The sequence below is a fragment of the Ranitomeya imitator genome, chromosome 7 (assembly GCF_032444005.1).
Source record: "Ranitomeya imitator isolate aRanImi1 chromosome 7, aRanImi1.pri, whole genome shotgun sequence".
Classification (NCBI taxonomy): Eukaryota; Metazoa; Chordata; class Amphibia; order Anura; family Dendrobatidae; genus Ranitomeya; species Ranitomeya imitator.
In genome coordinates, this window is record NC_091288.1 from 224,479,352 (window position 1) to 224,504,708 (window position 25,357).

Below are 25,357 nucleotides of genomic sequence, written 5' to 3' on the forward strand. Positions count from 1 at the left end.
TCAATATATGTGGGGGGCTTCCTTTACCTTTGGGGAATTTCTCTAAGGCAAGGTAGGCTTTATTTTCTATCTTCAGGGCTAGTTAGCTCTTAGGCTGTGAAGAGGCGTCTAGGTCATGTTAGGTACGCTCCACGGCTATTTCTAGTTGTGTGATAGGATTAGGGGTTGCGGTCAGCAGAGCTCCCACTTCCCAGAGCTTGTCCTGTGGTAGTTTAACCATCAGGTCATTCCGGGTGCTCCTAACCAGGTACATAACAGAGTCCCTCCTTCTGCACCTTTATCTGCTCCTGAATCAGTAAGTCGCTCTTTCTGTGTATTGTACTGAGCCTTTATCTGCTCCACAATCTGTGGGTCCCTTCTTCTGTGCCTTGTACTGCACCTTTATCTGCTCCTAAATCTGTGGGTCCCTCCTTCTGCGCCTTGTACTGCACCTTTATCTGCTCCTCAATCTGTAAGTCCCTCCTGCGCCTTGTACTGCACCTTTATCTGCTCCTCAATCTGTCTCAATCTCTCCTTCTGCCACTCACAATACTGCGCCTTAGTCTGCTCCTGATTCTGTGAGTCCCTCCTTCTGCACCTCACAATACTGTGCCTTAGTCTGCTCGTGATTCTGGGAGTTCCTCATTGTGCGCCTTGTAGTGCACCTTTATCTGCTCCTCAATCTATGGGTCCCTCTTTCTGCGCCTGGTACTGCACCTTAGTCTGCTCCTGATTCTGTGAGTCCCTCCTTCTGTGCAGTGTCCATTCTTCCTTACTGTAACAGCAGTGAAAGATTCTCCTCCGCCAATCACCTGATGGTCAAAGACTTTTTACTTTTTTCCTTCTCTGACTGCTGCTTTTTCATTGTATTACCTCCTTTTTTCCTCTGACCCCACAGATGACCCTGATAGACACCGGATGGACCGACATCTATGTGACATGGTGGCCCCCATACGCTGCCACGTCATTGTGAATTTGCAGCATCAATGGACCCCACAGCCTATACCTCCAGAGTCTGCTGACACTGAGGCGGGAGGCAGGGACTCTCAGATCACTGTCTCCATAAATACTCTCAGTTCTGCAGAAATTTCACACATTTCACTAATGAAGCTTCACAGCAACAAGACATAGCTAAGAGAAGAGAGTGCACCGAGCTGTGAGACCTCAGGCACCCTGTGCACCCAGACATGGAGAGCCCCCTGCTCCACACACTGCTGCTATGCCAGGGTAAGTGACCGCTGCCTATAATCTGCTGTGTTCTGTCTGTATTATATGTAATCAGCTCTGGAAGGGGCAGGGAGCGATGTGCTCAGGATGCTCCATAGAGTGTGATGGCCGCCTGTAACTGAAGGTTCTATAGTAATGATGAAGGTAACTCCATCCTCTTACCTGCCAGGTAGAGCTGCACATCTGGCCATCCTGCATACACCCTCCCAGTAACCAATCTCCCACCTTATTACCACCTCTTACCTCATCTCTAATACGTCTCCAATACTGCACCTGTACTTCAGCATGTTCTACCTAGACCTGATCATCCCTAGGAACAAAGTGTACTTCTCCTGTCCCCAAGACTTCTCCAATTCTGCACCTGTACTACAGCAGGTTCTACCTAGACCTGATCATCCCCAGGAACACAGCATACTCCTCTTGTCTCCAAGAATCCTCCTATTCTCCACCTGTACTTCAGCATGTTCTACCTAGACCCGATCATCCCTAGGAACAAAGTGTACTTCTCCTCTCCCCAAGACTTCTCCAATTCTGCACCTGTACTACAGCAGGTTCTACCTAGACCTGATCATCCCCAGGAACACAGCATACTCCTCGTCTCCAAGAATCCTCCTATTCTCCACCTGTACTTCAGCATGTTCTACCTAGACCTGATCATCCCTAGGAACAAAGTGTACTTCTCCTGTCTTCAAGACTTCTATTCTCCACCTGTACTACAGCATGTTCTACCTAGACCTGATCATCCCCAGGAACACAGTGTACTCCTCTTGTCTCCAAGACTCCTCCTATTCTCCACCTGTACTACAGCATGTTCTACCTAGACCTGATCATCCCTAGGAACAAAGTGTACTTCTCCTGTCTCCAAGACTTCTATTCTCCACCTGTACTACAGCATGTTCTACCTAGACCTGATCATCCCCAGGAACACAGCGTACTCCTCTTGTCTCCAAGACTCCTCCTATTCTCCACCTGTACTACAGCATGTTCTACCTAGACCTGATCATCCCTAGGAACAAAGTGTACTTCTCCTGTCTCCAAGACTTCTCCAATTCTGCACCTGTACTTCAGCATGTTCTCCCTGGACCTGATCATCACTAGGAACACAGCATACTCCTCTTGTCTCCAAGACTCCTCCTATTCTCCACCTGTACTACAGCATGTTCTACTTAGACCTGATCATCCCTAGGAACAAAGTGTACTTCTCCTGTCTCCAAGACTTCTATTCTCCACCTGTACTACAGCAGTTCTACCTAGACCTGATCATCCCCAGGAACACAGCGTACTCCTCTTGTCTCCATGACTCCTCCTATTCTCCACCTGTACTACAGCATGTTCTACCTAGACCTGATCATCCCTAGGAACAAAGTGTACTTCTCCTGTCTCCAAGACTTCTCCAATTCTGCACCTGTACTTCAGCATGTTCTACCTAGACCTGATCATCCCTAGGAACACAGTGTATTCCTCTTGTCTCCAAGACTTCTATTCTCCACCTGTACTACAGCATGTTCTCCCTGGACCTTATCATCCCTAGGAACAAAGTGTACTTCTCCTGTCTCCAAGACTTCTCCAATTCTGCACCTGTACTTCAGCATGTTCTTCCTGGACCTGATCATCACCAGGAACATAGTAAACTCCTCTTGTTGCCAAGACTTCTCCCATTCTCTCAGAGATGACAAATGATGACCTGCCCCTCGCTTATATCAAGCACTGGATAATCTATCTTGAAAGACATGTAATAGTATAAAATCCCCCCCCCCCCCCTGCGATCATCACATGCCTATGGTCAGGATTTTCGTATTTGGACATATCTTCTCTTGTCCTCTGGATTCTCAGATTGGTCAGGTCTAGTGATAAGCGAGTGTGCTCGTTACTCGAGTTTTCCGAGCATGCTTGGGTGGTCTCCGAATATCTTGGACTTGCTCGTAAATTATGTCTGAGTCCCCACAGCTGCATGATTTGCCAGACAGCCTGAATACATGCAGGGATTGCCCGTTTGTTAGGAAATCCCCACAAGTATTCAGGCTGTCTAGCAGCTGCAAATCATGCAGCTGCAGGGACATAATATACGAGCACGCCCAGAATACTCGGAGGTCACCCGAGCATGCTCGGAAAACTCGAGGAACAAGCACTCATCACTAGTCAGGACTTTTCTGTTGTGACTATTATTGGGACATAATTTTCAATCTCTACACTTGTCAACAGAATCTCTAATGTCATAAGATGGTGTAGCCCCTGGGTTGTCTCTGTGGCCCTGTGCCCTCTCGGTTACTAATTTGGGGTCTGCTGACTTTGCTGTTCCCCTCCCATATATATGTGAACCCCTCAGAAAATGCACAAGAATGGCAGCATCATTTTCAGAGAAGCAGGAAGAGTTGTCAGGGGCCCACAGCTGAGCACTACGTCCAGAACCATAAGGGCTGATATAAGAATTCCCCCCCCCCATATAACATTATAAAATGCTTATAATCCTTCTGATATCAGGAAGTGATATTTATAAGCGTCGTCATCTAAACCTTAGTTCCCCTTTATTTTCTATTCACCCTCATGATGGCAGAGATCCCCTGGTCAGAGCGTTTACATCAGTGCACATCTGATGGCTGGAGCCTCCACAGCCCCCCATGGCTGTATACAGTGGTCTCCAAGACACAACACCCCTTAGGGGGAACCTTTCCCGCTGTCCCAGCAGCTGTTTATTAACTAGGAGGCGCAGGACAACATGAAAGACTGTGGGAGAAGATTGAGATGACCTAAATTGCTTTTTCTAGCTTTACGAGTCCAGTGGGTGGCCTTACATGGTGACTGACGCCTATCTCTGACTGTAGGACCACCTACTCCTAAGCAAAGAAAGAGCAATTCAATATACGTAATCTTCTCCCCAAATCCTATTTATTAATCCCCCCAGTCCTCCCGCTCTATATCCTGCTGGTCACCACCGGCGTGAAACAAGAGATGAGCAGCCAAGACAATCTCCAGGGGCGGACAATGCAGGATTCTCATGGTGCAGCCCCTGAAGGTGCAGAGGATACATGTGGGAAGGACAATTAGACATAATTACTCATCATCCAAGACGGTTGACCCGTAGAAGCGCATACTAGGCGCGAAACGGCCGTCGTCATGCTTGCCGCTCTCCTTATCTAGCACCCCCGGCCGTGAAGATGGTTTAACCGCACTTTAATAAAGTTACCTGTCCTGGATGATCGGTGAGTGCTGGCTCTTTTCTTCCTATTACCGCATCGTCTGTCTACTGCTTCAGCCTAGGCACCCGTGATCAGAAGTCTGGACTTCCATTGCAGGTGAGCGGTTCACACTATTTATGAGAGCTGTGGTGCCGTCCATCTGTTTCTATATGATTTGAGACATAATTACCCCTCTGCCCCATCCCAGCAGAGCAGAACATTGTTTTCTTTCTTAATCCGTTGTTGCGCCCCCCCCTCTCTGACGCTCCATGTGAATGCCTTCCATGTTTACCCTTTGTCATGTTCCTGCGGGCAGGGTATGTGCCCCAGGTCCTGGATGTCAGTAGGACATTGATAATGGGCTCAGTGTGATCCCTACTGTGCTGAGCAGAGCCGGCCCCTGCGATGTGCAAACATCCCCAGAATTTCCTGCTGATCTGATGAATCGGTCATATTATGGCGACAGTCTCTGCACTCACGTCTTATGCTGTTGTCACGGGTTACCACCACAGAGAAGGGCCAGAAGACTGCTGCATCTGATTTAAAGTATTCCAGCACTGATTAGAAGCACTTCGCCTTCAAATTAAATGGGTCCAGATTTCCGTTAGCAGTGTAGGGGTTAAACTGTTTAGCTTAGAATTTCTGAAGCCTCCCTGCTTGGAAGATCTCAGCTGTTCAGTATCGGCCAATCCCCTCTCCTATACAGTGGGGGGGAAATAGTATATAGTCAGCCACCAATTGTACAAGTCCTTCCACTTATAAAGATGAGAGAGGCCAGTAATTGACATCATAGGTCGACCACAACTGTGAGAGTCACAACGAGAAAACAAATCCAGAAAATCACCGCGTCTGATTTGGAAGATTTATTTTGCAAATTATGGTGGAAAATAAGTATTTGGTCGTTAACAAAAGTTCATCTCAATATTTTGTAATATATCCTTTGTTGTCAATGACAGAGGTCTAGTGTTTTCTGTAAGTCTTCACAAGGTTGCCACACACTGTTGTTGGTATGTTGGCCCATTCTTCCATGCAGATCTCCTCTAGAGCAGTGATGTTTTGGGTCTTTCGCTGGGCAACACGGACTTTCAACTCCCTACAAAGGTTTTCTATGGGGTTGAGATCTAGAGACTACATTTCAAAAACCTGACCGGCACATCCAAACATAGACTAAGTGTGAACAGGTGCTGAACCCAGAGTCGCCAACTCGTATATAGTTAAGTAAATAAGGCAGCACACTACAGCGCTGAAACATGCAAACTTGAAACACGAAATTTGAACTGCATTACTGCACTAGAAATATGAAAAATGAGAGCGTTTAGCGCATAAAAATGGCCAATTTTATGTGTACCTGGTAGCCCCTTTACGGTATCTCTCTTATACCAGGTACTACACTTGCCTTACCTCGCTGAGAATAAATGTCTCCATCTGAATGGGTACATGTGAAACCTCTTCTTAAACTAAAACTCTCTCTCTCTGTGGAGGGGTATTGGACCTGCTGTAATTAAAACAGTTATTTACTTAACTATATAAGAGTTGGCGACTCTGGGTTCAGCACCTGTTCACACTTAGTCTATGTTTGGATGTGCCAGTCAGGTTTTTGAAATGTATTCTTTAGCCTTCTGATCGTGCACTCCGCCTCCTAGTCTACAGGTGTTTTAATTACAGCAGGTCCGATACCCCTCCACAGAGAGAGAGAATTTTAGTCTAGTAAGAGGTTTCACATGTACCCATTCAGATGGAGATATTTATTCTCAGCGAGGTTAGGCAAGTGTAGGACCTGGTATAAGAGAGATGCCGTAAAGGGGCTACCAGGTACACGTAAAATTGGCCATTTTTATGCGCTAAACGCTCTCATTTTTCATATTTCTAGTGCAGTAATGCAGTTCAAATTTTGTGTTTCAAGTTTGCATGTTTCAGCGTTGCAGTGTGCTGCCTTATTTACTTAACTAGAGATCTAGAGACTGTCTGGGCCACTCCAGGACCTTTTTATGCTTCTTATGAATCCACTCCTTCTTTGCCCTGGTGGTGTGCTTGGAATCATTATCATGCTGAAAGACCCATCCACGTTTCATCTTCAATGCCCTTGCTGATGGAAGGAGGTTTGCATTCAAAATCTCACTATACATGGCCCCATTCATTATTTCATGTACACGGATCAGTCGTCCTGGTTCCTTTGCAGAGAAACAGCACCAAAGCATGATGTTGCCACCCCCATGCTTCACAGTAGGTATGGTGTTCTTTGGATGCAACTCAGCATTCTGTCTCCTCCAAACACGACAAGTTTTGTTTCCACCAAAACAGTTCTACTTTGCTTTCATCAGACCATATGACATTCTCCCAATACTCTTCTGGATAATCCAAATGCTTTCTAGCAAACTTCAGATGGGCCCGAACATGTACTGAGTTAAGCAGGGGGACACGTCTGTCCGAGCAGGATCTGAGTCCCTGGCAGCATAGTGTGTTACTGATGGTAGCCTTTGTTACGGTGGTCCCAGCTCTATGCAGGTCATTCACTAGGTCCCTCCGTATGGTTCTGGGATTTTTGCTCACCATTCTTGTGATTATTTTGACCCCACGGGGTGAGATCTTGCGTGGAGCCCCAGATCAAGGGAGATTATCAGTGGTCTTGTATGTCTTCCATTTTCTTATTATTGCTCCCACTGTTGATTTAATCACACCAAGCTGCTTGTCTACTGCAGATTCTGTCTTCCCAGCCTGGTGCAGGGCTACAATTTTGTTTCTGGTGCATGATTTTAGGTGACCAAATACTTATTTTCCACCATAATTTGCTAAATAAATCTTCTCAAATCAGACAAGGTGATTTTCTGGATTTGTTTTCTCATTTTGACTCTCATAGTTGTGGTCTACCTATGATGTCAAGTACAGGCCTCTCTTCTTATTAAGTGGGAAAACTTGCACAATTGGTGGCTGACTAAATATTTTTTTCCCCACTGTATATACTCGCCTCTGGCAATCTGGATTGCCAGTTAGTGTTGTACTTCCTGGTGTGGAGTGGAAGAGTCGGTTGTTGGAAGAACAGTTTCGAGTGTTGATCTTTGTCTGCTCCTTGGTGATTTCTCTTTATGAAAATCCTCACACTCTGTTATTTGGTTTATCTTTCTTTACTTCCCGGTGTTGCTCTCTGTTGTCTGTGAGTGCATATTTGTATGTTTGGAATTTTATTTTATCCCTGTACGTCCTCCCTTGTTAGTCTGGTTTGCATATATACATACACTATCAGTCACCACTTCACTGAGTGGGGAAGGGGGGCAGATATTTATAATTCATGGGGGTCAGTAAGGTACGTGGTCCCGGCATCTTCACCATCAGAAGTAATCCGGGAGCAGAGATAGCTAGGGCACCCCTAGCATTAGGGACAGGGAAGAAGAACCTGGCCCTGGATATTCAAACTTCAGAGTTGTGACCGCTATTTGTGGGTGCACAGAATAACGTGCAGCATGATCAGTCAAAAAAGTGAGAAAGCCATCAGAAACTAAATAATAGGAGATGAAGGCACAAGCTGTCAGAAGGCAGGAAAAACAAGTGAAACTCAGACATCCATAATCAATCAAGATCAGAAGAGTGTGGCTGTATTGAGTGTAACAGTGGGTATGAGGCCAGTATCCATCTCAGAAACAAGTTGAGTGCAGCAGATGTGAGGCCATCATCTATCCCAGAAACTAGGGAGTGCAGCGGTGTGAGGCCGGCATCTATCCCAGAAACTAGGGAGTGAGGCGAGTCTGAGGCCGGCGTCTATCCCAGAAACTAGGGAGTTAGTCGGGTGTGAGGCCAGCATCTATCCCAGAAACTAGGGAGTGAGGTGGGTGTGAGACCGGCATATATCCCAGAAACTAGGGAGTGAGGCGAGTCTGAGGCCGGCGTCTATCCCAGAAACTAGGGAGTGAGGCGAGTGTGAGGCCAGCATCTATCCCAGAAACTAGGGAGTAAGGCGAGTCTGAGGTCGGCATCTATCCCAGAAACTAGGGAGTTAGTCGGGTGTGAGGCCAGCATCTATCCCAGAAACTAGGGAGTGAGGTGGGTGTGAGACCGGCATCTATCCCAGAAACTAGGGAGTGAGGCGGGTGTGAGGCCGGCATCTATCCCAGAAACTAGGGAGTGAGGTGAGTGTGAGGCCAGCATCTATCCCAGAAACTAGGGAGTGAGGCGAGTCTGAGGCCGGCGTCTATCCCAGAAACTAGGGAGTGAGGCAGGTGTGAGACCGGCATCTATCCCAGAAACTAGGGAGTGAGGCGGGTGTGAGGCCAGCATCTATCCCAGAAACTAGGGAGTGAGGTGGGTGTGAGACCGGCATCTATCCCAGAAACTAGGGAGTGAGGCGGGTGTGAGGCCAGCATCTATCCCAGAAACTAGGGAGTTAGGTGGCTGTGAGACCGGCATATATCCCAGAAACTAGGGAGTGAGGCGGGTGTGAAGCCGGCATCTATCCCAGAAACAAGGGAGTGAGGCGGGTGTGAGACCGGCATATATCCCAGAAACTAGGGAGTGAGGCGGGTGTGAGGCCGGCGTCTATCCCAGAAACTAGGGAGTGAGGCGAGTCTGAGGCCGGCGTCTATCCCAGAAACTAGGGAGTTAGTCGGGTGTGAGGCCAGCATCTATCCCAGAAACTAGGGAGTGAGGTGGGTGTGAGGCCGGCATCTATCCCAGAAACTAGGGAGTGAGGTGGGTGTGAGGCCGGCATCTATCCCAGAAACTAGGGAGTGAGGCGAGTGTGAGGCCAGCATCTATCCCAGAAACTAGGGAGTGAGGCGAGTCTGAGGCCGGCGTCTATCCCAGAAACTAGGGAGTGAGGCAGGTGTGAGACCGGCATCTATCCCAGAAACTAGGGAGTGAGGCGGGTGTGAGGCCAGCATCTATCCCAGAAACTAGGGAGTGAGGTGGGTGTGAGACCGGCATATATCCCAGAAACTAGGGAGTGAGGCGGGTGTGAGGCCGGCGTCTATCCCAGAAACTAGGGAGTGAGGCGAGTCTGAGGCCGGCGTCTATCCCAGAAACTAGGGAGTGAGGCGGGTGTGAGGCCAGCATCTATCCCAGAAACTAGGGAGTGAGGCGGGTGTGAGGCCGGTATCTTTCTCAGAAACTAGGGAGTTAGTCGGGTGTGAGGCCAGCATCTATCCCAGAAACTAGGGAGTGAGGTGGGTGTGAGACCGGCATCTATCCCAGAAACTAGGGAGTGAGGCGGGTGTGAGGCCGGCATCTATCCCAGAAACTAGGGAGTGAGGCGAGTGTGAGGCCAGCATCTATCCCAGAAACTAGGGAGTGAGGTGGGTGTGAGACCGGCATCTATCCCAGAAACTAGGGAGTGAGGCGGGTGTGAGGCCGGCATCTATCCCAGAAACTAGGGAGTGAGGCGGGTGTGAGGCCGGCATATATCCCAGAAACTATGGAGTGAGGCATATGTGAGGCCGGCATCTATCCCAGAAACAAGGGAGTGAGGCGAGTGTGAGACCAGCATCTATCCCAGAAACTAGGGAGTGAGGCGAGTCTGAGGCCGGCGTCTATCCCAGAAACTAGGGAGTGAGGCAGGTGTGAGACCGGCATCTATCCCAGAAACTAGGGAGTGAGGCGGGTGTGAGGCCGGCATCTATCCCAGAAACTAGGGAGTGAGGTGAGTGTGAGGCCAGCATCTATCCCAGAAACTAGGGAGTGAGGCGAGTCTGAGGCCGGCGTCTATCCCAGAAACTAGGGAGTGAGGCAGGTGTGAGACCGGCATCTATCCCAGAAACTAGGGAGTGAGGCGGGTGTGAGGCCAGCATCTATCCCAGAAACTAGGGAGTGAGGTGGGTGTGAGACCGGCATCTATCCCAGAAACTAGGGAGTGAGGCGGGTGTGAGGCCAGCATCTATCCCAGAAACTAGGGAGTTAGGTGGCTGTGAGACCGGCATATATCCCAGAAACTAGGGAGTGAGGCGGGTGTGAAGCCGGCATCTATCCCAGAAACAAGGGAGTGAGGCGGGTGTGAGACCGGCATATATCCCAGAAACTAGGGAGTGAGGCGGGTGTGAGGCCGGCGTCTATCCCAGAAACTAGGGAGTGAGGCGAGTCTGAGGCCGGCGTCTATCCCAGAAACTAGGGAGTTAGTCGGGTGTGAGGCCAGCATCTATCCCAGAAACTAGGGAGTGAGGTGGGTGTGAGGCCGGCATCTATCCCAGAAACTAGGGAGTGAGGTGGGTGTGAGGCCGGCATCTATCCCAGAAACTAGGGAGTGAGGCGAGTGTGAGGCCAGCATCTATCCCAGAAACTAGGGAGTGAGGCGAGTCTGAGGCCGGCGTCTATCCCAGAAACTAGGGAGTGAGGCAGGTGTGAGACCGGCATCTATCCCAGAAACTAGGGAGTGAGGCGGGTGTGAGGCCAGCATCTATCCCAGAAACTAGGGAGTGAGGTGGGTGTGAGACCGGCATATATCCCAGAAACTAGGGAGTGAGGCGGGTGTGAGGCCGGCGTCTATCCCAGAAACTAGGGAGTGAGGCGAGTCTGAGGCCGGCGTCTATCCCAGAAACTAGGGAGTGAGGCGGGTGTGAGGCCAGCATCTATCCCAGAAAATAGGGAGTGAGGCGGGTGTGAGGCCGGTATCTTTCTCAGAAACTAGGGAGTTAGTCGGGTGTGAGGCCAGCATCTATCCCAGAAACTAGGGAGTGAGGTGGGTGTGAGACCGGCATCTATCCCAGAAACTAGGGAGTGAGGCGGGTGTGAGGCCGGCATCTATCCCAGAAACTAGGGAGTGAGGCGAGTGTGAGGCCAGCATCTATCCCAGAAACTAGGGAGTGAGGTGGGTGTGAGACCGGCATCTATCCCAGAAACTAGGGAGTGAGGCGGGTGTGAGGCCGGCATCTATCCCAGAAACTAGGGAGTGAGGCGGGTGTGAGGCCGGCATATATCCCAGAAACTATGGAGTGAGGCATATGTGAGGCCGGCATCTATCCCAGAAACAAGGGAGTGAGGCGAGTGTGAGACCAGCATCTATCCCAGAAACTAGGGAGTGAGGCGAGTCTGAGGCCGGCGTCTATCCCAGAAACTAGGGAGTGAGGCAGGTGTGAGACCGGCATCTATCCCAGAAACTAGGGAGTGAGGCGGGTGTGAGGCCAGCATCTATCCCAGAAACTAGGGAGTGAGGTGGGTGTGAGACCGGCATCTATCCCAGAAACTAGGGAGTGAGGCGGGTGTGAGGCCAGCATCTATCCCAGAAACTAGGGAGTGAGGTGGGTGTGAGACCGGCATATATCCCAGAAACTAGGGAGTGAGGCGGGTGTGAAGCCGGCATCTATCCCAGAAACAAGGGAGTGAGGCGGGTGTGAGACCGGCATATATCCCAGAAACTAGGGAGTGAGGCGGGTGTGAGGCCGGCGTCTATCCCAGAATCTAGGGAGTGAGGCGAGTCTGAGGCCGGCGTCTATCCCAGAAACTAGGGAGTTAGTCGGGTGTGAGGCCAGCATCTATCCCAGAAACTAGGGAGTGAGGTGGGTGTGAAGCCGGCATCTATCCCAGAAACTAGGGAGTGAGGCGAGTGTGAGGCCAGCATCTATCCCAGAAACTAGGGAGTGAGGCGAGTCTGAGGCCGGCGTCTATCCCAGAAACTAGGGAGTGAGGCAGGTGTGAGACCGGCATCTATCCCAGAAACTAGGGAGTGAGGCGGGTGTGAGGCCAGCATCTATCCCAGAAACTAGGGAGTGAGGTGGGTGTGAGACCGGCATATATCCCAGAAACTAGGGAGTGAGGCGGGTGTGAGGCCGGCGTCTATCCCAGAAACTAGGGAGTGAGGCGAGTCTGAGGCCGGCGTCTATCCCAGAAACTAGGGAGTGAGGCGGGTGTGAGGCCAGCATCTATCCCAGAAACTAGGGAGTGAGGCGGGTGTGAGGCCGGTATCTTTCTCAGAAACTAGGGAGTTAGTCGGGTGTGAGGCCAGCATCTATCCCAGAAACTAGGGAGTGAGGTGGGTGTGAGACCGGCATCTATCCCAGAAACTAGGGAGTGAGGCGGGTGTGAGGCCGGCATCTATCCCAGAAACTAGGGAGTGAGGCGAGTGTGAGGCCAGCATCTATCCCTGAAACTAGGGAGTGAGGTGGGTGTGAGACCGGCATCTATCCCAGAAACTAGGGAGTGAGGCGGGTGTGAGGCCGGCATCTATCCCAGAAACTAGGGAGTGAGGCGGGTGTGAGGCCGGCATATATCCCAGAAACTATGGAGTGAGGCATATGTGAGGCCGGCATCTATCCCAGAAAGAAGGGAGTGAGGCGAGTGTGAGACCAGCATCTATCCCAGAAACTAGGGAGTGAGGCGAGTCTGAGGCCGGCGTCTATCCCAGAAACTAGGGAGTGAGGCAGGTGTGAGACCGGCATCTATCCCAGAAACTAGGGAGTGAGGCGGGTGTGAGGCCAGCATCTATCCCAGAAACTAGGGAGTGAGGTGGGTGTGAGACCGGCATATATCCCAGAAACTAGGGAGTGAGGCGGGTGTGAGGCCGGCGTCTATCCCAGAAACTAGGGAGTGAGGCGAGTCTGAGGCCGGCGTCTATCCCAGAAACTAGGGAGTGAGGCGGGTGTGAGGCCAGCATCTATCCCAGAAACTAGGGAGTGAGGCGGGTGTGAGGCCGGTATCTTTCTCAGAAACTAGGGAGTTAGTCGGGTGTGAGGCCAGCATCTATCCCAGAAACTAGGGAGTGAGGTGGGTGTGAGACCGGCATCTATCCCAGAAACTAGGGAGTGAGGCGGGTGTGAGGCCAGCATCTATCCCAGAAACTAGGGAGTGAGGCGAGTGTGAGGCCAGCATCTATCCCAGAAACTAGGGAGTGAGGCGGGTGTGAGGCCAGCATCTATCCCAGAAACTAGGGAGTGAGGCGGGTGTGAGGCCAGCATCTATCCCAGAAACTAGGGAGTGAGGCGGGTGTGAGGCCAGCATCTATCCCAGAAACTAGGGAGTGAGGCGGGTGTGAGGCCGGTATCTTTCTCAGAAACTAGGGAGTTAGTCGGGTGTGAGGCCAGCATCTATCCCAGAAACTAGGGAGTGAGGTGGGTGTGAGACCGGCATCTATCCCAGAAACTAGGGAGTTAGTCGGGTGTGAGGCCGGCATCTATCCCAGAAACTAGGGAGTGAGGCGAGTGTGAGGCCAGCATCTATCCCAGAAACTAGGGAGTGAGGTGGGTGTGAGACCGGCATCTATCCCAGAAACTAGGGAGTGAGGCGAGTGTGAGGCCAGCATCTATCCCAGAAACTAGGGAGTGAGGCGGGTGTGAGACCGGCATATATCCCAGAAACTAGGGAGTGAGGCGGGTGTGAGGCCGGCGTCTATCCCAGAAACTAGGGAGTGAGGCGAGTCTGAGGCCGGCGTCTATCCCAGAAACTAGGGAGTTAGTCGGGTGTGAGGCCAGCATCTATCCCAGAAACTAGGGAGTGAGGTGGGTGTGAGGCCGGCATCTATCCCAGAAACTAGGGAGTGAGGTGGGTGTGAGGCCGGCATCTATCCCAGAAACTAGGGAGTGAGGCGAGTGTGAGGCCAGCATCTATCCCAGAAACTAGGGAGTGAGGCGAGTCTGAGGCCGGCGTCTATCCCAGAAACTAGGGAGTGAGGCAGGTGTGAGACCGGCATCTATCCCAGAAACTAGGGAGTGAGGCGGGTGTGAGGCCAGCATCTATCCCAGAAACTAGGGAGTGAGGTGGGTGTGAGACCGGCATATATCCCAGAAACTAGGGAGTGAGGCGGGTGTGAGGCCGGCGTCTATCCCAGAAACTAGGGAGTGAGGCGAGTCTGAGGCCGGCGTCTATCCCAGAAACTAGGGAGTGAGGCGGGTGTGAGGCCAGCATCTATCCCAGAAACTAGGGAGTGAGGCGGGTGTGAGGCCGGTATCTTTCTCAGAAACTAGGGAGTTAGTCGGGTGTGAGGCCAGCATCTATCCCAGAAACTAGGGAGTGAGGTGGGTGTGAGACCGGCATCTATCCCAGAAACTAGGGAGTGAGGCGGGTGTGAGGCCGGCATCTATCCCAGAAACTAGGGAGTGAGGCGAGTGTGAGGCCAGCATCTATCCCAGAAACTAGGGAGTGAGGTGGGTGTGAGACCGGCATCTATCCCAGAAACTAGGGAGTGAGGCGGGTGTGAGGCCGGCATCTATCCCAGAAACTAGGGAGTGAGGCGGGTGTGAGGCCGGCATATATCCCAGAAACTATGGAGTGAGGCATATGTGAGGCCGGCGTCTATCCCAGAAACTAGGGAGTGAGGCGAGTCTGAGGCCGGCATCTATCCCAGAAACTAGGGAGTGAGGCGGGTGTGAGGCCGGCATATATCCCAGAAACTATGGAGTGAGGCGAGTGTGAGACCAGCATCTATCCCAGAAACTAGGGAGTGAGGCGAGTCTGAGGCCGGCGTCTATCCCAGAAACTAGGGAGTGAGGCAGGTGTGAGACCGGCATCTATCCCAGAAACTAGGGAGTGAGGCGGGTGTGAGGCCGGCATCTATCCCAGAAACTAGGGAGTGAGGTGAGTGTGAGGCCAGCATCTATCCCAGAAACTAGGGAGTGAGGCGAGTCTGAGGCCGGCGTCTATCCCAGAAACTAGGGAGTGAGGCAGGTGTGAGACCGGCATCTATCCCAGAAACTAGGGAGTGAGGCGGGTGTGAGGCCAGCATCTATCCCAGAAACTAGGGAGTGAGGTGGGTGTGAGACCGGCATCTATCCCAGAAACTAGGGAGTGAGGCGGGTGTGAGGCCAGCATCTATCCCAGAAACTAGGGAGTTAGGTGGCTGTGAGACCGGCATATATCCCAGAAACTAGGGAGTGAGGCGGGTGTGAAGCCGGCATCTATCCCAGAAACAAGGGAGTGAGGCGGGTGTGAGACCGGCATATATCCCAGAAACTAGGGAGTGAGGCGGGTGTGAGGCCGGCGTCTATCCCAGAAACTAGGGAGTGAGGCGAGTCTGAGGCCGGCGTCTATCCCAGAAACTAGGGAGTTAGTCGGGTGTGAGGCCAGCATCTATCCCAGAAACTAGGGAGTGAGGTGGGTGTGAGGCCGGCATCTATCCCAGAAACTAGGGAGTGAGGTGGGTGTGAGGCCGGCATCTATCCCAGAAACTAGGGAGTGAGGCGAGTGTGAGGCCAGCATCTATCCCAGAAACTAGGGAGTGAGGCGAGTCTGAGGCCGGCGTCTATCCCAGAAACTAGGGAGTGAGGCAGGTGTGAGACCGGCATCTATCCCAGAAACTAGGGAGTGAGGCGGGTGTGAGGCCAGCATCTATCCCAGAAACTAGGGAGTGAGGTGGGTATGAGACCGGCATATATCCCAGAAACTAGGGAGTGAGGCGGGTGTGAGGCCGGCGTCTATCCCAGAAACTAGGGAGTGAGGCGAGTCTGAGGCCGGCGTCTATCCCAGAAACTAGGGAGTGAGGCGGGTGTGAGGCCAGCATCTATCCCAGAAACTAGGGAGTGAGGCGGGTGTGAGGCCGGTATCTTTCTCAGAAACTAGGGAGTTAGTCGGGTGTGAGGCCAGCATCTATCCCAGAAACTAGGGAGTGAGGTGGGTGTGAGACCGGCATCTATCCCAGAAACTAGGGAGTGAGGCGGGTGTGAGGCCGGCATCTATCCCAGAAACTAGGGAGTGAGGCGAGTGTGAGGCCAGCATCTATCCCAGAAACTAGGGAGTGAGGTGGGTGTGAGACCGGCATCTATCCCAGAAACTAGGGAGTGAGGCGGGTGTGAGGCCGGCATCTATCCCAGAAACTAGGGAGTGAGGCGGGTGTGAGGCCGGCATATATCCCAGAAACTATGGAGTGAGGCATATGTGAGGCCGGCATCTATCCCAGAAACAAGGGAGTGAGGCGAGTGTGAGACCAGCATCTATCCCAGAAACTAGGGAGTGAGGCGAGTCTGAGGCCGGCGTCTATCCCAGAAACTAGGGAGTGAGGCAGGTGTGAGACCGGCATCTATCCCAGAAACTAGGGAGTGAGGCGGGTGTGAGGCTAGCATCTATCCCAGAAACTAGGGAGTGAGGTGGGTGTGAGACCGGCATCTATCCCAGAAACTAGGGAGTGAGGCGGGTGTGAGGCCAGCATCTATCCCAGAAACTAGGGAGTGAGGTGGGTGTGAGACCGGCATATATCCCAGAAACTAGGGAGTGAGGCGGGTGTGAAGCCGGCATCTATCCCAGAAACAAGGGAGTGAGGCGGGTGTGAGACCGGCATATATCCCAGAAACTAGGGAGTGAGGCGGGTGTGAGGCCGGCGTCTATCCCAGAATCTAGGGAGTGAGGCGAGTCTGAGGCCGGCGTCTATCCCAGAAACTAGGGAGTTAGTCGGGTGTGAGGCCAGCATCTATCCCAGAAACTAGGGAGTGAGGTGGGTGTGAAGCCGGCATCTATCCCAGAAACTAGGGAGTGAGGCGAGTGTGAGGCCAGCATCTATCCCAGAAACTAGGGAGTGAGGCGAGTCTGAGGCCGGCGTCTATCCCAGAAACTAGGGAGTGAGGCAGGTGTGAGACCGGCATCTATCCCAGAAACTAGGGAGTGAGGCGGGTGTGAGGCCAGCATCTATCCCAGAAACTAGGGAGTGAGGTGGGTGTGAGACCGGCATATATCCCAGAAACTAGGGAGTGAGGCGGGTGTGAGGCCGGCGTCTATCCCAGAAACTAGGGAGTGAGGCGAGTCTGAGGCCGGCGTCTATCCCAGAAACTAGGGAGTGAGGCGGGTGTGAGGCCAGCATCTATCCCAGAAACTAGGGAGTGAGGCGGGTGTGAGGCCGGTATCTTTCTCAGAAACTAGGGAGTTAGTCGGGTGTGAGGCCAGCATCTATCCCAGAAACTAGGGAGTGAGGTGGGTGTGAGACCGGCATCTATCCCAGAAACTAGGGAGTGAGGCGGGTGTGAGGCCGGCATCTATCCCAGAAACTAGGGAGTGAGGCGAGTGTGAGGCCAGCATCTATCCCAGAAACTAGGGAGTGAGGTGGGTGTGAGACCGGCATCTATCCCAGAAACTAGGGAGTGAGGCGGGTGTGAGGCCGGCATCTATCCCAGAAACTAGGGAGTGAGGCGGGTGTGAGGCCGGCATATATCCCAGAAACTATGGAGTGAGGCATATGTGAGGCCGGCATCTATCCCAGAAAGAAGGGAGTGAGGCGAGTGTGAGACCAGCATCTATCCCAGAAACTAGGGAGTGAGGCGAGTCTGAGGCCGGCGTCTATCCCAGAAACTAGGGAGTGAGGCAGGTGTGAGACCGGCATCTATCCCAGAAACTAGGGAGTGAGGCGGGTGTGAGGCCAGCATCTATCCCAGAAACTAGGGAGTGAGGTGGGTGTGAGACCGGCATATATCCCAGAAACTAGGGAGTGAGGCGGGTGTGAGGCCGGCGTCTATCCCAGAAACTAGGGAGTGAGGCGAGTCTGAGGCCGGCGTCTATCCCAGAAACTAGGGAGTGAGGCGGGTGTGAGGCCAGCATCTATCCCAGAAACTAGGGAGTGAGGCGGGTGTGAGGCCGGTATCTTTCTCAGAAACTAGGGAGTTAGTCGGGTGTGAGGCCAGCATCTATCCCAGAAACTAGGGAGTGAGGTGGGTGTGAGACCGGCATCTATCCCAGAAACTAGGGAGTGAGGCGGGTGTGAGGCCGGCATCTATCCCAGAAACTAGGGAGTGAGGCGAGTGTGAGGCCAGCATCTATCCCAGAAACTAGGGAGTGAGGTGGGTGTGAGACCGGCATCTATCCCAGAAACTAGGGAGTGAGGCGAGTGTGAGGCCAGCATCTATCCCAGAAACTAGGGAGTGAGGCGAGTCTGAGGCCGGCGTCTATCCCAGAAACTAGGGAGTGAGGCAGGTGTGAGACCGGCATCTATCCCAGAAACTAGGGAGTGAGGCGGGTGTGAGGCCGGCATCTATCCCAGAAACTATGGAGTGAGGCGTATGTGAGGCCGGCATCTATCCCAGAAACAAGGGAGTGAGGCGGGTGTGAGGCCGGCATCTATCCCAGAAACTAGGGAGTGAGGCATATGTGAGGCCGGCATCTATCCCAGAAACTAGGGAGTGAGGCGGGTGTGAGGCCGGCATCTATCCCAGAAACTAGGGAGTGAGGCGGGTGTGAGGCCGGCATCTATCCCAGAAACTAGGGAGTGAGGCGAGTGTGAGGCCGGCATCTATCCCAGAAACTAGGGAGTGAGGCGAGTGTGAGGCCGGCATATATCCCAGAAACTATGGAGTGAGGCGGGTGTGAGGCCGGCATCTATCCCAGAAACTAGGGAGTGAGGTGTATGTGAGGCCGGCATCTATCCCAGAAACTAGGGAGTGAGGCGTATGTGAGGCCGGCATCTATCCCAGAAACTAGGGAGTGAGGCGAGTGTGAGGCCGGCATATATCCCAGAAACTATGGAGTGAGGCGGGTGTGAGGCCGGCATCTATCCCAGAAACTAGGGAGTGAGGCATATGTGAGGCCGGCATCTATCCCAGAAACTAGGGAGTGAGGCGTATGTGAGGCCGGCATCTATCCCAGAAACTAGGGAGTGAGGCGGGTGTGAGGCCGGCATCTATCCCAGAAACTAGGGAGTGAGGCGAGTGTGAGGCCGGCATCTATCCCAGAAACTAGGGAGTGAGGCGAGTGTGAGGCCGGCATCTATCCCAGAAACTAGGGAGTGAGGCGTATGTGAGGCCGGCATATATCCCAGAAACTATGGAGTGAGGCGGGTGTGAGGCCAGCATCTATCCCAGAAACTAGGGAGTGAGGTGTATGTGAGGCCGGCATCTATCCCAGAAACTAGGGAGTGAGGCGGGTGTGAGACCGGCATCTATCCCAGAAACTAGGGAGTGAGGCGAGTCTGAGGCCGGCATATATCCCAGAAACTATGGAGTGAGGCGGGTGTGAGGCCGGCATCTATCCCAGAAACTAGGGAGTGAGGCGTATGTGAGGCCGGCATCTATCCCAGAAACTAGGGAGTGAGGCGGGTGTGAGGCCGGCATCTATCCCAGAAACTAGGGAGTGAGGCGAGTGTGAGGCCGGCATCTATCCCAGAAACTAGGGAGTGAGGCGTATGTGAGGCCGGCATATATCCCAGAAACTATGGAGTGAGGCGGGTGTGAGGCCGGCATCTATCCCAGAAACTAGGGAGTGAGGCGTATGTGAGGCCGGCATCTATCCCAGTAACTAGGGAGTGAGGTGTATGTGAGGCCGGCATCTATCCCAGAAACTAGGGAGTGAGGCGGGTGTGAGGCCGGCATCTATCCCAGAAACTAGGGAGTGAGGCGGGTGTGAGGCCGGCATATATCCCAGAAACTATGGAGTGAGGCGGGTGTGAGGCCGGCATCTATCCCAGAAACTAGGGAGTGAGGCGTATGTGAGGCCGGCATCTATCCCAGTAACTAGGGAGTGAGGTGTATGTGAGGCCGGCATCTATCCCTGAAACTAGGGAGTGAGGCGGGTGTGAGGCCGGCATCTATCCCAGAAACTAGGGAGTGAGGTGTATGTGAGGCCGGTATCTATCCCAGAAACTAGGGAGTGAGGCGGGTGTGAGGCCGGCATCTATCCCAGAAACTAGGGAGTGAGGCGTATGTGAGGCCGGCATCTATCCCAGAAACTATGGAGTGAGGCGGGTGTGAGGCCGGCATCTATCCCAGAAACTAGGGAGTGAGGCGTATGTGAGGCTAGGACCTGTCCTAGAAGTTACAGTAGCAGGTGCAGCAGATGTTAGGCCAGGACCTGACCCGGAAACGAGTGGGTGTGAGATCAGCACCTGACCCAGAAATGAGCAGATGCAGTGGGTGTGAAGCCAGGACCTGTCCCAGAAACGAGCGAGAGCAGCAGGTGTGAGGCCAAGACCAGTCCCAATATTAAACACAATATTGCCCACTACTTATTCAAACATTATGGTTTGGAGCTAGAACTCAACTTTAGCACAAACTTTCGATCAAAATCGGACTAGAGTATAATCCAATGTATTAAATTTCATTAATAATCACATAAATAAATTCCCTTAAACAATGAATTTCAGAAGCTGCCCAGCTACACATAAAGGAGCGCACTGGCTAGGTGAATAATTATATAAAGTGCAATGTGCAAAATTAAATAAACATTCATGGTGCAAAAAGCGCAGATTACCGTACTAAAAATCTCCTTCAATTATCACAGAAAAGATCTTATCCATCGATCTATGAATACAAGGTTCTTAGTTCACATTTTGTTGACAGTGTACAAGCCATTGCCTCATTGTTCTGTCTGTCCACAAGTGCACACGTCGTGATGGTGGACCCCCAGACAAAAACCAGCAGACATGGGGTCCGATTGGCCAGATGAGCTAAGGTGACATTGATCTGTGACCGATGATATTAATAGAGGCCAAGTACTAATGCTATGTACAGTGCAGAAGGACAAAACTGTCCACCACAAGGACAACCGCAAGGACTGGAATATAACAGGTGGTAAACAATGTCACTTTTTAACCAGGGAATGAAAATTTCTCTAGCAATACTCCTCCATCCACCAGTCTCCCTCCTGCAGCTGAGGTAGTGTGGACTCGCGAGAGAGGGTCGGGGTCGTTGTATATATGACCTAGCGCCTGAACAAATTCCTCAACCATCCCCGGAGTCAGACAATAGAGAGATTGTCCATGCTTGGGGGTCACCCAGAAGAAGGGAAATTACAATTCCCACCCATTGCTCCTCGTTTCCTGAGGAGTGAGGACATAACTTAAAGTAAAGCTTAGAGGCCTCCCTGAAAACAACAAACTTATCACGCTCCTCAGAGAACCTGTCAGGCAAAGAGATCTTGGGCTCCACTAAGGGTTGGCTGGGAGTTGCGATCCCTAAACCAGACGTGTTTGGGTGCTGTAAAACAACAGTGATTAGCTCTGCCACCACCAGGCTGAGTTGCCCTGTCAGAGCAGTCACTGGTCAACAGGTTACTGCCAAAGTTAATGTCACGACTTGATTGTGGGATATCCCGGGGCCAGGGGATCCTTGCCTGTCCCTAACACTATGGACGCCCAGCTATCCCTGCTCCCCAGATTACTTTGGATGTTGAAGATGCCGGGGCCACATACCTTACTGAGCTCCTGAATCAAATATGCCCTCACAAACAACAGAAGGGAACACCGGGGAGTGAAGGAAGGAAAAAACAAAAAAGGAGAGGATGAGGATACACACACAGATAAATCACCATGCAACAGTCTTTAGATAAATACACGAAACGCCTCCTCAACCAACTCTTCCAGCTGCTGAACCAGGCAGCCTACAGCAAACAGCTGAGACCATCAAGGCAGCAAAGTTCCAGGAGCTTCAAGTCAACAGAATAACCCCTGCACTGCTAAAAGAAACCTGAACAATTTAATATGAAGGTGAAGAGCTTCCAATCAGTGCAGGAGTAGGAGAAATCAGATGCTGCGGTCTTCTAGCTCTTCTCTGGTACGGTAAACTCGTGACGACTCCAGTGGATGACCAGGTAGTGGACATTATTCCAGTGGATGACCAGTAAGTGGACATTACTCCAGTGGATGACCAGGTAGTGGACATTACTCCAGTGGATGACCAGTTAGTGGACATTACTTCAGTGGATGACCAGTTAGTGGACATTACTCCAGTGGATGACCAGGAAGTGGACATTACTTCAGTGGATGACCATGTAGTGGACATTACTCCAGTGGGTGACCAGGTAGTGGACATTATTCCAGTGGATGACAAGTAAGTGGACATTACTCCAGAGGATGACCAGGGAGTGGACATTACTCCAGTGGATGACTAGTAAGTGGACATTACTCCAGTTGATTACCAGGTAGTGGACATTACTCCAGTGGATGACCAGGTAGTGGACATTACTCCAATGGATGACCGGTACGTGGACATTACTCCAGTGGATGACCAGTAAGTGGACATTACTCCAGAGGATGACCAGGAAGTGGATATTACTCCAGAGGATGAACAGGAAGTGGACATTACTCCACTGGATAACCAGGTAGTTGACATTACTTCAGTGGATGACCAGGAAGTGGACATTACTCCAGTGGATGACAAGGTAGTGGACATTACTCTAGTGGATGATCAGGGAGTTGACATAACTTCAGTGGATGACCAGTAAGTGGATATTACTCCAGAGGATGAATGGTAAGTGAACATTACTCCAGAGGATGACCAGGAAGTGGACATTACTCCACTGGATGACCAGGTAGTTGACATTACTTCAGTGGATGACCAGGAAGTGGACATTACACAAGTGGATGACCAGGTAGTGGACATTACTCTAGTGGATGATCAAGGAGTGGACATTACTCCAGTGGATGACAGGGTAGTGGACATTACTCCAGTGGATGATCAGGGAGTTGACATTACTTCAGTGGATAACCAGGAAGTGGACATTACTCCAGAAGATGACCAGGAAGTGGACATTACTCCAGTGGCTGACAAGGTAGTGGACATTACTTCAGTGGATGACTAGGAAGTAGACATTACACCAGTGGATGACCAGGTAGTGGACATTACTCCAGAGGATGAATGGTAAGTGAACATTACTCCAGAGGATGACCAGGAAGTGGACATTACTCTACTGGATGACCAGGAAGTGGACATTACTCCAGTGGATGACCAGGTAGTTGACTGTTGTGAATTCCGCTCTTGGGTTCCCTCCGGTGGTTGTAAGTGGCACTTTTGTGAATTCTGCTCTTGGGCTCCCTCTTGTGGTTTCTAGTGGTATGGCTGCTCCTTGGAGTTAGCTGTCATCAGCTGCCTCCACTTATCGTCTTTTCTGCTCGGCTATTTAGGCCTGGCTCTTTCTTCAGCCAGTGCCACTTGGAAATGGTTACTGGTTGGATTCACATCTCTTTGGAGTTCCCTTTTATCCTGACCAGTTCAGCTAAGCTAAGTTTTTGCTTGCTCTTTTCTGTCCATAGATTGTGGACTTATCCATTCTGTGCTTTCTATGTTTGTCCAGCTTATCAGTGTGAATTAATTCTGTCTTGCTGGAAGCTCTGGGAGGCAGATTTGCCCTCCACACCTTTAGTCAGGTGTGGAGTTTTTGTTTGTAAACTCTGCGTGGAATTTTGTAGTGTTTTATACTGACTGCACAGTATTCCATCCTGTCCTATCTATTTAGCTAGACTGGCCTCCTGTGCTCATCCTGGTTTCATTCTGTGTATGTCTTTTCCCTCTCCACTCACAGTCATTATTTGTGGGGGGCTAATCTATCCTTTGGGGATTTTCTCCGAGGCAAGATAGTTTTCCTGCTTCTTTCTTTAGGGGTAGTTAGCTCTTAGGCTGTGACGAGATGCCTAGGGAGAGTTAGGAGCATTCCACAGCTACTTCTAGTGTTGTGTTGAGCTTAGGGACTGCGGTCAGTACAGTTACCACGTCCTTCAGAGCTTGTTCCATGTTGCTCCTAGACCACCATATCATAACAGTACAAGTGGCCAAAAATGAATTAAATGCATCTCAAAAGAAGGAAAAGAAAGTTCTGAACCATTTTTTTTTCTGTGCTTTGGTTTGTCTTTTTCTTTTTCCTCTTGATATCTGGGTGGTTCAGGATATATGCTTTGGCATGGATGTTCAGGGTTTGTTTTCTCGTGTGGATCAACTTGCTGCAAGAGTACAGAGTATCCAGGACTATGTTGTCCAGACTCCGGCTTTAGAGCCTAGAATTCCTACTCCTGATTTGTTTTTTGGGGACAGATCCAAGTTTTTGAACTTTAAAAATAACTGCAAATTGTTTTTTGCTTTGAAACCCCGTTCTTCTGGTGATCCCATTCAGCAAGTAAAAATCATCATATCCTTGCTGCGTGGTGACCCTCAAGACTGGGCTTTTTCTCTTGAAACAGGGGATCCGGCATTATTGAATGTAGATGCATTTTTTCAAGCGCTCGGATTATTGTATGACGAACCTAATTCTGTGGATCATGCAGAAAAAACCCTGTTGGCCTTGTGTCAAGGTCAGGAAGCGGCAGAGTTATACTGCCAGAAATTTAGAAAATGGTCTGTGCTCACTAAATGGAATGAGGAGGCTCTGGCTGCTATTTTCAGAAAAGGTCTTTCTGAAACCCTTAAAGATGTTATGGTGGGCTTTCCTACGCCTGCTGGTTTGAGCGAATCTATGTCTCTAGCCATTCAGATTGATCAGCGTCTGCGCGAGCGCAAAGCTGTGCACCATATGGCAGTATCCTCTGAGCAGAGTCCTGAGCCTATGCAATGTGATAGGATTTTGACTAGAACAGAACGGCAGGAATTCAGACGCCAGAATAGGCTGTGTTTTTACTGTGGTGATTCTGCTCATGTTATTTCTGATTGCCCTAAGCGTACTAAGAGGGTCGCTAGGTCTGTTACCATTAGTACTATACAGCCTAAATTTCTCTTATCTGTGACCATGATTGCTCATTGTCGTCCTTTTCTGTCATGGCATTTGTGGATTCAGGCGCTGCCCTGAACTTAATGGACTTAGAATTCGCCAGACGCTGTGGTTTTTCTTTGCAGCCTTTGCAGAGCCCTATTCCTTTGAGGGGCATTGATGCTACACCCTTGGCCAAGGATAAACCTCAGTACTGGACACAGATGACTATGTACATGGCTCCTGCACATCAGGAAGATTGCCGTTTTCTGGTGTTGCATAACCTGCATGATGTTGTTGTACTGGGATTTCCATGGTTACAGGAACATAATCCGGTGCTGGATTGGAAAACTATGTCGGTGACTAGTTGGGGTTGTCGAGGAGTACATAGTGACGTTCCTTTGATGTCAATTTCCTCTTCCCCCTCTTCTGAGGTCCCTGAGTTTTTGTCGGATTTCCAGGATGTATTTCATGAGCCCAAGTCCAGTTCCCTTCCGCCACATAGGGACTGTGATTGTGCAATTAACTTGATTCCTGGTTGTAAGTTCCCTAAGGGCCGACTTTTCAATCTGTCTGTGCCAGAGCATGCCGCCATGCGGAGATATGTTAAGGAATCTTTGGAGAAAGGGCATATTCGGCCCTCTTCGTCACCATTGGGAGCGGGTTTCTTTTTTGTTGCTAAGAAGGATGGCTCCTTGAGACCC

The 25,357-nt window shown here is 51.2% G+C and overlaps 1 protein-coding gene across 1 annotated transcript in view; it reads left to right on the top strand.

The window, feature by feature from the left end:
- Positions 1-1,667: 1,667 nt before the first annotated feature.
- The window catches only part of LOC138646244 (integrin alpha-M-like), a 78,129-nt gene continuing 54,439 nt past the window's right edge, over positions 1,668-25,357 (top strand). The window contains exons 1-8 of the mRNA XM_069735711.1: positions 1,668-1,916; positions 2,334-2,485; positions 3,040-3,128; positions 4,109-4,219; positions 21,838-21,990; positions 22,228-22,358; positions 22,479-22,748; positions 25,197-25,236. Of these exons, the coding sequence (XP_069591812.1) occupies positions 1,668-1,916; positions 2,334-2,485; positions 3,040-3,128; positions 4,109-4,219; positions 21,838-21,990; positions 22,228-22,358; positions 22,479-22,748; positions 25,197-25,236 (1,195 nt within the window). The remainder of the gene's footprint in view (positions 1,917-2,333; positions 2,486-3,039; positions 3,129-4,108; positions 4,220-21,837; positions 21,991-22,227; positions 22,359-22,478; positions 22,749-25,196; positions 25,237-25,357) is intronic.